Source organism: Phalacrocorax carbo, chromosome 1, assembly GCF_963921805.1.
Source record: "Phalacrocorax carbo chromosome 1, bPhaCar2.1, whole genome shotgun sequence".
Classification (NCBI taxonomy): domain Eukaryota; kingdom Metazoa; phylum Chordata; class Aves; order Suliformes; family Phalacrocoracidae; genus Phalacrocorax; species Phalacrocorax carbo.
The window spans coordinates 216604877-216617206 of record NC_087513.1 but is presented as its reverse complement, the minus strand read 5'-3'; the positions used below and the strand labels follow the sequence as shown (position 1 = coordinate 216617206).

Genomic DNA, 12330 nt, shown 5'->3' with positions numbered 1-12330 from the left:
GGGGAGGAACAGCCCCCCGCACCAGCACAGGCTGGGGGGGCCCTGCTGGAGAGCGGCTCTGCTGAGAGGCCCTGGGGGTGCTGGGGGGCAGCGAGGTGACCCTGAGCCAGCACCAGGCCCCTGGGGCCAAGGGGGCCTGCGGTGCCCTGGGGTGCATGGAAAGGTGTGTGGCCAGCAGGGCGAGGGAGGTTCTCCTCCCCCTCCGCTCTGCCCCAGTGAGGCCACACCTGCAGGGCTGCGGCCAGTTCTGGGCCCCCCAGTTCAAGAAGGGCAGGGAACTGCTGGAGCAAGGCCAGCGCAGAGCTGCCAAGGGGATCAGGGGCTGGAGCATCTCCCTTGGGAGGAAAGGCTGAGAGACCTGGGCTTGTTTAGCCTGGAGAAGAGAAGGCTGAGGGGGGTCTCATCAGTGCTTATCAACATCTGAAGGGTGGGTGTCAGGAGGATGGGGCTGGGCTCTTTTCAGTGGTGCCCAACGCCAGGCCAAGGGGCCACGGGCACAAGCTGGAACATGGGAAGTTCCAGCTGAACATGAGGAGAAACCTCTTTGCTGTGGGGTGCCAGAGCAGGGGCACAGGCTGCCCAGAGAGGCTGTGGGGTCCCTTCCCTGGAGACATTCACCCCCCGCCTGGACGCAGCCCTGTGCCCCTGCTCTGGGTGTGCCTGCTCCAGCAGGGGTGGGACGGGGTGAGCTCCAGAGGGCCCTTCCAACCCCCACCAGCCTGGGACTCTGTGATAACCTCATGTCCCACAGGACAGGGCTTTGAGGGGGGATTTATCTCCTGGGAAGCCCCAGGATAATTAGGTATGATGGGAAAAGTGACTCTCATGAGGGGTTGTATGCTCATCTGAACACCTCCTCCTAGCAAATAAGCTATGAAAAAGAAAATAAAATTGCTTTTTCTGGGGCTGGAAAAGGAAGGGTGCCCATGGCTTTTGCAAGGGGGAATGTTCCAGGGCATCTACCAGGGAGGTGGGTGCAGGGGCTGGGTTTTGGTGCTGCCGGCCAAAGACCACAACTGGTGCAGGACCACGAGTGAACATCTGGGAAGCCCTGAGTAGCCCCAGTTTGAGGGAGAGTGTTAATGATTTATCTGTTAAAGAGTTGGTGCTTGGAAAGGTGGGAGGGGAAAAAACCCCAAACAAACCTGTTTTTGGGCAGGAACAGAACTTCCTCTTAGCATCCATTAAAAAACAGTGCTCAAATTTGGTTATAACAGGCTTTGTTATGGTGTGATCAAATATCAGCTCACCTCCAGTCTGAATAAAAACAGCTACGTGCACCCGATCTTGTTCTTTCAAATTCTGAGGATTGGAGCAAATACCCAGGCACCATGACCCATTCAACCCAGCACCCATAGGAGCACCCAAAACCACAGCTCCCACAGGCTCGGGGTTTTGCAGGATGGCGATAAGCAGCTGAGAAGCTTGTCCAGATTTGGTCCCAGCTCAAAAGCAGCAGTTCTAGGAGAAACATCTGGCACCATCCTGGGAAATTCCCCAAACTGTTTTGTGCTTTTGAGATTTGTCCTTTCGAGGCACAAGTAATTTCTCTCTTTCCAAATGGCTGCTGTAAAAAGTAGGATTGACTTCAGGGATCCTGGGGAAAGTTTATCCTTTATGGCTTGAAAGGCAAATCAAAAATTAAGGAGGAATTTTGCATATACTGCCTGACACACAGCTCCAACCTTCCTGCCTCTGCTCTCCGAGGGTTTTTTCTGTCAAGGAGCTGGTTTTTTTCCATTCAGCTGCTCAGGGACGATCATCCCCAACCCTCACTGGGCTCTGAGGCTCTATTCATGTTGGCAAAGCGCTGGGTTAAGCAGCTCTACAAGAATAACACATTGCTTCAGCTGAAGAAAGGAGCAGGATGGTCACTTCGACATCAACACCATCTGGGAGAGTGCTGTGCAGCATATCGAGTGCTGCCTCCAGCTCGGGGCTCCTCAGCACAAGGACATGGAATTGTTGGAGCGGGGCCAGAGTGGGCACAGAAATGCTCCGAGGCCAGGCTGGGAGAGCTGGGGTGGTTCAGCCCGGGGAAGAGAAGGCTGTGGGGAGACCTTACTGCGGCCTCCCAGGGCTTAAAGGGGGGCTGTAGGAAGGGTGGGGGCGACCTCTTTAGCAAGGCCTGTTGTGACAGGCCAAGGGGGGATGGTTTGAAACTAAAGGAGGGCAGATTCAGACTGGATCTAAGGGAGAAATGTTTTACGCTGAGGGTGGTGAGACACTGGCCCAGGTTGCCCCGAGAGGTGGTCGATGCCCCATCCCTGGACACATCCCAGGTGAGGCTGGACGGGCTCTGAGCGACCTGATCGAGTTGGGGATGTCCCTGCTCATGGCAGGGGGTTTGGACTAAATGACCTCTAGAGGACCCTTCCAACCCAAACCATTCTATGATTATTAACTTGCAGAGATTTCTGCAGACTGAAATCTCCAGAAATCCTCATACACCAAGAGTAAAACATACCGGAAAAAAAAAGGGAAAGAACTGAAAAGCCAGTTTTCATCGTAGACCCGCTTCGCTCAGTGTAGAAGTCAGATATAAACACAAGTATTTGTCTTTATTAAGACAAGCTGCTTGACAACCTTGGAAATTTCTTCCAATTCATGAAATTATCAGTACAGTGCTGGCAACGTCGCCTTCCGGAGGCTTGAGCAGCCATGGATGGAGAAGCCTCACTGTCCCAGGGGTGGCTCTGAAATGGATGGAGCACTCTTCCTCCATCTCAGTTCATCTGCGCCAGCAGCTCTTCAAGTTCTGGTCGAGACTTTAATCGGCTCTTGAAGTCAGCTTCTGTGTGCTGCAGAGGGAGGAAGGAAAAAAACCCAAGCACATCAGAATCACCTTTTGAGCAGTTTTTGCAATCGAGAGGAAGACAAACCCTTTCCCACAGAGAATCGCTTAAGAGTGGAAAAACAAAAGATGTGGATGTTCACTGAACGCAGGGAGTGGGAAGCGCCAGTGGAAAGGTGCTGCAGGCCAGGATCTCCCAGGCAGCTCACCCTGGAAGCTCGTGCCAGAGCTCTAAGCCTCCCCTCCTACATGAGTAGCTGTTGGGGGTAAAGCACAGAGGGCAGAAAGCTGCTGGCAGCGAGCGTGGCAGCCACAGACACACTTGGTCACTGCATGGGCTCGAAAATTCAGCCTTGTAGGCTTCTCCTCACCTGGCTAACTGCTTTTGGAAGAGTGCACGGTGGCATTGTGCTCAAGAAGTCAACTGGACGTCCCCAACTCTGCCACTGCCTATCACTGTAGCATCTACTTTCTTGAGGAGACCTGCCACTTTCTCTAGAACTTTGCAAGGGCTTTAATCTCTCTTCTGCACTGCCAGTCGTATGAAGCCAGCTTGGGTCTCTCTCCCCCAGGCTTCCTGCATCAGACTGCAATGACTTTGCAAATGGCACAATGTCACAGTTTTCCTTCCAGAGACAAAGCCATCAGCCAAAATTAAAAAAAGAAATGGCAGCCCTAAGGCAGAGACACAACTGTGACCAAAGCAGAGAAGATTACTGGACTCAGGAGACCTTCTTGTGTATTCCTTCTGGTTTTGCAGAACTGGAGATAACTAAACGTTGTTCAAAGGCCACTTAAGCCAACTGTATTTTCATATTTCTGTTTACTGTATTGCCTTCCCTTTCAAGGCACAAAAAATTTTCATCCCTGAATAAATAGGCCTTCCTGGGACTGTTTTGTCTGAATGTAAAATGACAGAAGTTTAAATATTTCCTCATGCGTGGTCCACCAGAGTTGTCCTGAAGTCCTCAGTGCTGAGAAAACTGTTGGGCCTTTCTGCAGAAAAGAAGCTGAACCCCTCCCAGAGTAAATTGCAAGAAAACAGGGCGGGCACAGCGTTTGGGTTTCCAGTCTCAGCTTTGCTACCAACTGCTCCATGAGGTTCCGGGTGGTTCCCTAGAGAAGAGGCGGTGAAGCACTGCTGAAGGAAAGCGTTCCCTTCTGAATCACAGGGAATCTGTGGCAGCACAGGAAAGCAACTTGCAAGCTGCCACCTCATACAGATCTATAGGACTGGCTGGGAAGGTACAGTCTGTGGCACTAATTATAGAAGGCTAAATGGAAAACGAAACACTCATCGAGAACTAGAGGTAACGGATTTTGATAGACCAAGTGAGAACCTGGGTATCCGTAAGTCTAGAGCAGACAGTGGCATCAGGATCAGGTTTGTATTTTCAAAGCAAATTCATGTCACGCATCATATCTGCTTCGTAAATGCAAAGGCATTGGTAAAATTAAACATACCTCTTTCACTAACAGATGGACCCCTTCAGGCTGACTACTCTGAATAACTTCCAAGAGTATCGGAGCAAACGTTGAACTCAAACCACTGATCTGCAAGAAGAAATAAAAGTGCTGCAGGAGCAGAACACCACATACAAAAAGGGCTCGGTTACCCTGATGGCACAGAAAGAGGGTTCATTTCAGAAGGGGCCTGTGGCAGTCAACCGCTTCATTAGAGAAGCACTCTGCTTCGTGCGCACACCTCTCACGCACAGCACGGCCCAAAGCTCTCATTTCGGCTCTTCCCTACAAACCCTGTGCTTCCTGGCCCTGCCCGCATGCTCTCCTGTGTGTAAAGAGACTTAACCATGCATGAATATCTTAATTTAGGGGAGACTCTTAATACAAAGACTGCCACGGCAAACCTGCAAGCCCCAGCATTAACCACACATCAGCTCTCTCCAGTGGAAAAAGTTTACCTCTAGGTTTAAAATGTAACTCAGCAGAGGTTTAGCGTATACCAAGGGAACACATTATAAAATAGGAAAAAGGTCACTTAGGAGAAATGCAGATTTACCTCAATCAGTTATACATTTCTGAAGCTGGCCCTGATACTAAGAGTATTTCTACTAAGAGTATTTTTAAACTTCATCAAGTTTGTCCAATCATTCATCCTTAAACATGACTTTTCTATCCCTTGTATCAAATATTCTGCATAAAACAGATAATAAATCTTCTGACTGAAATATGTAACCCAGGAACCCCTCCGCTGCTTCTACTCTGAGTAACCTTTAGCAAAAATTCTAATCAGACTTCTTGGTGCTTCAACTTACGCACAAATTATGCCTTTCATTTGTTCAAGGGACTTAACTCCGACTGTTAGGCGGTTTTGAGAGCCTGAGATCGAAAGTGCTGCACAAGAGCCGCAGCACTATCAGCAAATGCCAGCTCATACCTGGACAACCCTCTGATGGGTAGTAAGGACCGCATCCAGCTGCATTTTGGAACCTCGCTCTTCCAAGAACAGCACCTCGTTGGTTTTGGTGGGCATCGCATAGCTGCAGGAACCACAGGTCAGCGCTCAGGACAGGGAGGATAGATTTGCACTAATTTACAGGAATGAATCAACCTCCAGCAGCAGAGAATGTGGAAGGAGATTAACTTTTCATGAGAAATTAATTATGCAAACAATGTATCTTGCAAATCAAGCACCAGCAGAAGGCGGGTGTTTTACTGGAAAGAGATAAGGGAGAAGCTTGCAGCGCTACTGCCAGCAAAAACCTGTTTCAGCTACAAACACCAGCCTGAGAAGAGAAGTTTTAATTCCTTTATAGTTGAAAGAGAGCTTTAAAGCAACGGTTCTGACTTATTTTGTAACTGTCTATTCTCACTGGAGCTAAAACCCGCTGCTGCAACATACCACTCGACAGGCATTATTTTCACCTCTGTGAATTTAACAGGAGTACGATCAGGCACTGGATCAGATTCTGCTCTCCGGTTCGCATTACTCCAGAGACTTCAGCCTCCCCACCTCCATCTGCACAGCATCAATAACAGGCTGCATCCTACTGCCCACGTTTTAACCTAGAAATTTTGCTCTTAATGGGCGAATAATTTATTTCTGCGCATATCAAACCCTGCACACCAAGCCCAACCTCAGAGGGCACCAGTATGATACAAGGCAGTAACACTTTAAAGTGCTGTCAGCAGTCTCAGGCCGTGGGATTTCTCCGCGAATGCTTTCCTGCGCATCGCTGCTGACACCATTATAATTTCTGAGCGTCGCCGGGTACCCTTCTCAAAACAAACAGCTATCAGTCACCCATGTGTCACAATTTTCAGTGCTGTTTAGTGCAAAAGACATCACAGAGCGACTACAAGCGACTGATCTCTGGCCACAGGGTTTCAGATCCACGGCTGACAGTTCAGCAAAGCGAATAAATGTGAAGAAAATGATTATTTGTTGGGTTTAATCGGCATGAGCAGGAACTAGAGTTTATACTCAGAGGTACAGTTAAAGATACACATTTCAGATAATCACCACTAAGTGTTTTCACTTCCTCACAGCAATGCTTCCAGAAGCAGTGCTTCTCCAGTGACTGCAGCTCCTCAGGTGCACTACAGGCACTGAGGAGTGGTATCGCATTCCTCAGACTCACTAAAACCAGCAAAGCTGCTACCAGGGATACACCTGCTTCGCAGATCTAGCGTGCAACTGAAGCATCCTCTACTACTAAACTAAAGTAGCAGGTGGCTTCCCACAATCTTCGGGGGTTTCCAAAGCTCATTCTAGTTTGTATACTCAGTACCAGTTGCTTGCTCTGCAATATATGCACAGAGGAAAGAGCCTGGAGAAAACACTATAAAGAAAAACCAGGACCAAAAGTCAGCAATACTTAAGCCTGCGTTCCCAGGCTCAGCACCCGCAGGCTTAAGCCTTTTGCTCAAAGGATTGAAAAGTAACAGCTGTTTTCGGACTTGAAATCTGTTCAGTCAGTGCCTGAACAACTCCATTTCAGCCTTCCTTATACAAATAAAGCATCCGAAACCATACAGACACACAAAAAGATGAAACAGAAAGATGACAGAAGATTTGGATTTACATGTAAGAATCTATCAGAGAGATTGGATTGTGCCCTCGTCTGCAAGGTATCGTCATCTACAAGCCTCACACAGCCTAATGCAACGTGATTGCAAGGGATGACAAGCACGGAGCCGCGCTCCTCATACCTTTCAATCACTCTAATGGAGAGTCGGTTGCAGAGTTTATGCACATACTGAGCAAAATGCTCCACGAGACACATATCATAGGAAGTCATCTGGATGTTGACATCTCCGTACTCATGTTCGGTTCCAACATTTATTGCTTTCATCTGTACCTTCTTCTTCTTTGGAGCCTGTATTTAAAAAAAAAAAAAAAAAAAGGTAAGAAAATATCGAAAGCATACCTGTTTTGACCAAAGCTGGAAATAAAAAGCAGTAACTCTCGCCCACACAGGAGACCATGCTAGGGTAGTCTCCTCCGACAAAGGTTTGCTGAACTATGTCAAACATACCACAGCCCATCTGCGCTCGCTTTCCCCAACTACAAAACTGGGATGACATTATCTTAACAGATGTTCTCAGGTTGAGCAGTTCAGTTCTTGGATGGCAGCACCACAGAAGTCACATAGAAAATACACGCATACGATGATTAATTTCTTCCAGAAGAAACCAAGGAGTAGAAAACAAACTGATTTTTATTTCAGCTCCTGCCTTCAAGGCAGCTGTCTAGATGAGTTATTGTCTCCTCCTTCCACAAAAATCGTCGTCTTCCCAGATTTCAGGGAATGTAAAAAGTTCAAATGCAAATAAGACCTGCTCACAATGTTCTGCAGTAGTTTGAAGTTGGGGTGCTAAATTCAGCATCGGGAACAGATTCCTCCCTCCCAAAACTACTCATTAATTTAAACAAGAACATACAGGACAAAAGAACTTATGCAGTGTTGCGAGCGGGTACTTCACGTGACATAACACTCTTTACCAAGAGAAGCAGCAGTAAACAATTACATTATTCCTTTTTAATGTCATTCATCAGCCTTGGAATTAATAATACCAACATTAAAATCAGACCATAAAAAGATGGGTCAGCTGAAAGCAACCACAGTAAGGGAGTTCTTATGCCTACCTCCTTTGGGAGCAGGTATTTAAACCTCCCAATACCATGCGTAGGACGGGATTTGTAGTGTCTGTGGCAACTCACGAGCACACCACCTTAAAATCAAAGCAAAGCAAACATGTTTCCAGCTGAATGGCAGACAGCCCTCTTTTAATAAACACACACGGGTGCTTTCAGAGCCCAAAATCCACACTGGGGACAAGAATTTGTCCTTGGTTCTTTGACAGAAGGAAAAGGCAGGCTAAGGCTTCAGCCGATCTCTGCCCCACGCAGGCAGCCTGCGCATCACAGCAAGGCTGTTACAATGCACAGTTGGTTATGGTGAGCAAGAAATAAGGGAGGAAGAGATGAAAGGTGACTCATTTCCCAGGTAAATTCTCAGGCAAACAAAAAAAAACCCAGCAACAACAAAAAAAAGAGAGACTTGTCAGCACCGGTGGATGGTGAGGATATCGATGAAACATTACATCTGTCTCCTCTTATGCGACAGGAGCGATGTTGCTATGATGGATCTGAGCCCATTCAATTTTAAATCCAGCCCTGTTCAGATATTCATGTGCTAGGAAGCCAAATCAAAATGGCATCAGCTTTTACTTATGCTTGCTTCTCCAGGGTAAAACGAAACCCTCACATTAATAAATGAAGCTCAGAACAGCAAAGAGAAACTGAACACCAATGATCTAAGCCACCCAGTTATACTTTGCCTCCACAACAGAATAAAATTCTATTTTTAATTCCAACAGTGGACTCCACCAGCTCAATAAATGTGTAAGTCAGCTCCTGGACAGTAATATAGCAAGTAGCATCTGACTGGTGTCACTCCACGGCATAACACCATGGCTAGGAGTACCTGCTCAGCCAAGAACGGGGCAACAGAAGAAAAGGTTAGAAAAAAAGTATGGAAGAGGAAAAGCTCTTACTCAGGTTATTTAACCAGCCCAAAATTGGCTAAAAAAATTAAAAAGGAGACACAAATGCTGCAACGTGTAATATTTATTTTGAGTAAATGAAATTTTGCCTTACATTGGATTAATAAGAGATCTTACCTGCAGCACACAGATGGCTTTCTCTGGGTGTTGCTGCTCTGTAGAAAGCAAGATAATTGTTAAAACTCCGATTTCACCCATGGAAACACAACATATCTGGCCAATCTCCTCAAACAAGGGCTCACACCCCAAGTCCCTCAGACACAGTCAGATCCCATTAGCAAAGAGACTTTCTCTTCTTCACATCCTACAGCCCTTTCAGCTCCCAGACATCAGCTGAAGGTCTTCCGTCTGCAATTAAATGACTTCCCTTGGCAAAAAGTAATTTTTTTTGGCCATGTAAGTTTTCCAACACTGGCAGTAGAAGTGACCAAGTGTTTTTAATATCTTATACTGTGTTTTACTTGCTGGGTTCCATTTCAGACCACTCACCTGCTGAGTGGAAACACCTGCTTTAGCAACGTTCCCTTCAAGCACAGCACCTGCAATGAGCCACCACAGTCAAAATGGCAGATACTCAGCGAGTTTTCACCAGCACTTGCCAGAACACAGCCATTGAAACAACACCTGAGACCCTCCAAATCTCTCCCCAACCTCCAGCCACTGTCAATCCCCAGAATATCGCTGTAATGCAGAGGAAAGAGATGAAGCAGGAGAAAGATGACGACTGTGGTAACCTTTTTGTGCACCCCCTCACTTTGCTTCAGGATCCAACGCATTGGGGTAGGAGGCCCTCCTCCCCTTGGTTACAGATCACGTTCATCCCTCGCACCGTCCCACCGCCTCCAGGTTACAACAACCCTCGCGCCTGTTCCAGCTCTGCACGGACTGAGGGAAACGTGGCTCATCCATCGCCAAGGCGGCATGAAGCAAAGAGCTTTGCTGTCACCACAACCCTGGCAGGCAGGAGCTGCATCGTGCCAGCCGGGGTGGGGGACGAAATTACCAATGTCCCCAAAAAGTGGCAAGAGGGATAAGGAGCTGGGATCGGCTGGTCCCCGAGGGCAGAGCGGGCTGGAGGGTGTGACAGACCCTGGAGTGATCCCTGGGTGCCTGAGGTGTGTGGGGGTCTCTGCCCCTGGCCCAGGTACACCAGTGTGAGAGACGCAGGGAACTAACTCAGGGTCAGGCCTGTGTCCCCCACAGAACACACAACCCCCCCAATCTGGTCCCAGAGCCGGGCCAGGCGTGTCGTCTCCGCCCCAGACTCCCCAGTACCAGGGCTAGGCCTGACCTTCCTGATCCCAGTCCCAGAACTAGGCCTGTCCCTCCCCCGGGGCCGCGCCTATCCCCCCCCCCCCCGCGCCCCATCCTCCCCTGGTACCGGTACCGGACTCGGTCCCGGTCCCGGTGCCCCCCACAGCCGGTCACGACGCGCCGGTACCTTTGGCAACGCCGCACTCATCTCTGAGCCTCGGACGGAGCCGCGTCCGTCGCTCAAAGCGTCCCCCCACCGCGCCTCGGTGCTCCCCTGCCCGGGTCCCCCCCGGCCCGCGACTCCCGCCCTACGTTCCGCCCACCGGGGCCTCCCCGGGGGGGGTAGGGTGTGTGTGTACAATTTTTGGACGACGCCCCCGGTGCTCGCAGGGTCCCGCTCTTCTGACTACGGGGCTGGGCAGAGCCGGGGGGGGACGGAAAGGGGGGCCGGTAATGGCGGACGCCTTGTCCCTGCCACCTCCCACTGCGACCGCCCCACGGAGCAGAGCGACGTGGCACCAACTGCGCGGCGCATCCAACCTTGTGACCAGCACCACGCACCCTGCCAGCCGCGTCCCGCCCTCCGCTCCCTCCTCTTCGCACGCTGATTGGCTTTACGCCACGTCCATCGAGGCACAGCGCGGTGGCCATGTTGAGTGTGGCCTGCCTGGAATAGCACCCGCGTGGTGACGCGGCTGTGCTGAGAGCGGTCTGCTCGGCCCAGTGCGGTGCGGCGGCCATCTTGAGCGTGGCCAGCCTTTTCGCCGCCATGTCAGTGCTGTGAGGGTGAGCGGGGATGGAGGGCGGGCGGCCCAGGCCCAGGCCGCCGTAAGACTTGTTTTTCCAGGCCCAGGATAGTGTTCCAGGCAGTGACATGGGGCACGGGATATGTTTCCAGCCATCCAGTTGTTGCTTCCACCATTGTAAGCACATGGCACTTGCCTTGGTGAGTTTGTAAGAGTGTGATATAATCATCTTAATATTTATATTTCAGCCACCATCCTCCGTACCACAGAGGCTTTACCAGCTTCGCTTGCTTGATTGCAGCACATGTTTCACATTCATGGACAACCTGTGCAATAGCGTCCATGGTCATGCCCACCCCTCCATCAGGAGCCCATCTGTATGTTGCATCCCTCCCTTGATGGCCTGAGGTGTCATGGGCCCACCGAGTTATAAAAAATTCACCCTCATGCTGCCAGTCCAGACCCACCTGAGCCACTTCAATCTTAGCCTGATCCACCTGATGGTTGTTTTGATGTCCTTCAGTGGCCCGACTCTCGGGAACTTGAGCACCTATGTGGTGTTGGTGAAGGATTTAGAGGGGAAACCGTACGAGGAGCGGCTGGAGTCCCTGGGTTTGTTCAGCTGGAGCAGAGGAGGCCGAGGGCAGCCCTCATGGCGCTCTGCAGCTCCCTCCCGAGGGCAGGAGGAGGGGCAGGGCTGGTCTCTTCTCTCTGGTGACCAACGCCAGGCCCCAAGGGGACGGCAGGGAGATGTGCCAGGGGAGGGTTAGGCTGGGCATTAGGAGAAGGCTCTTCCCCCAGAGGGTGGTGGAGCCCTGGCACAGGCTCCCCAGGGAGGCATCACGGCACCAGCCTGGCGATATTCCAGAAGCGCTTGGCCAAGGCCCTCAGAGACATGGTATGAATTTGGGGTGTCCTGTGCAGGGACAGGCGTTGGACTTGATGATCCTTGTGGGTCCCTCCCAGCTCAGGGCATTCTGTGATTCTATGTACTTTCACAACCAGGTTCTCTACCCTGGCAGCAATATCTTGCCACAGTGGGGCATCCCAGATGGGTTTGCCTCTGCGCTGCCAGGTGCTCTGCTTCCACTGCTGTAACCACCCCCACAGGTCATTTGCTACCATCCATGACTCAGTACAGAGATAGAGCACTGGTCACTTTTCTTGTTCAGCAATGTCTAAAGCCAGCTGGATGGCCTTTACTTCTGCAGACTGACTAAATTCACCTCCTTCAGCAGTTTCTGCAACTTGCTGTACAAGACTCCATACAGTAGCCTTCCATCTCCGATGCTTTCCCACAAGATGACAGGACCCGTCAGTGAACAGGGCATACTGCTTCTCATTTTCTCATCCCAGGGCTGAGCAGGCTTCAGGAGGGGATGATTTGTGTTCATCAGCCCTCAGTCAGCCCATGTTACCCCCACTGGCTGTAGGATCAAGGCAAGAACCCAGCGGGGGCTCAGCAGGTTCATGCTCCAGCCTGGAGATAGGCCCCACTGAGCCGGT

General features: G+C 50.3%; 1 protein-coding gene across 1 annotated transcript; it reads right to left on the bottom strand.

Annotated features, from left to right (window-relative positions):
* Positions 1-2542: 2542 nt before the first annotated feature.
* MRPL48 (mitochondrial ribosomal protein L48) lies at positions 2543-10535 on the bottom strand. Its single transcript, XM_064441569.1, has 8 exons — positions 10266-10535; positions 9314-9363; positions 8942-8979; positions 7905-7990; positions 6968-7134; positions 5193-5295; positions 4259-4348; positions 2543-2801 (listed from the first exon to the last, which is right to left on the bottom strand). The coding sequence occupies exons 1-8, from the start codon at positions 10284-10286 to the stop codon at positions 2727-2729; spliced, it is 630 nt and encodes a 209-aa protein (XP_064297639.1). The 5' UTR covers positions 10287-10535; the 3' UTR covers positions 2543-2726.
* Between the last annotated feature and the right edge of the window lie 1795 nt (positions 10536-12330).

Coding starts and splice junctions, on each gene's coding strand:
- MRPL48 (XM_064441569.1), bottom strand. CDS start 10,286: ATGAGTGCGGCGTTGCCAAAG. Junction 7,135..7,904: donor AATACCTGCTCCCAAAGGAG/GTAGGCATAAGA, acceptor TTTTAAATACAG/GCTCCAAAGAAGAAGAAGGT. Junction 4,349..5,192: donor CCCATCAGAGGGTTGTCCAG/GTATGAGCTGGC, acceptor TTCTTCTTGCAG/ATCAGTGGTTTGAGTTCAAC.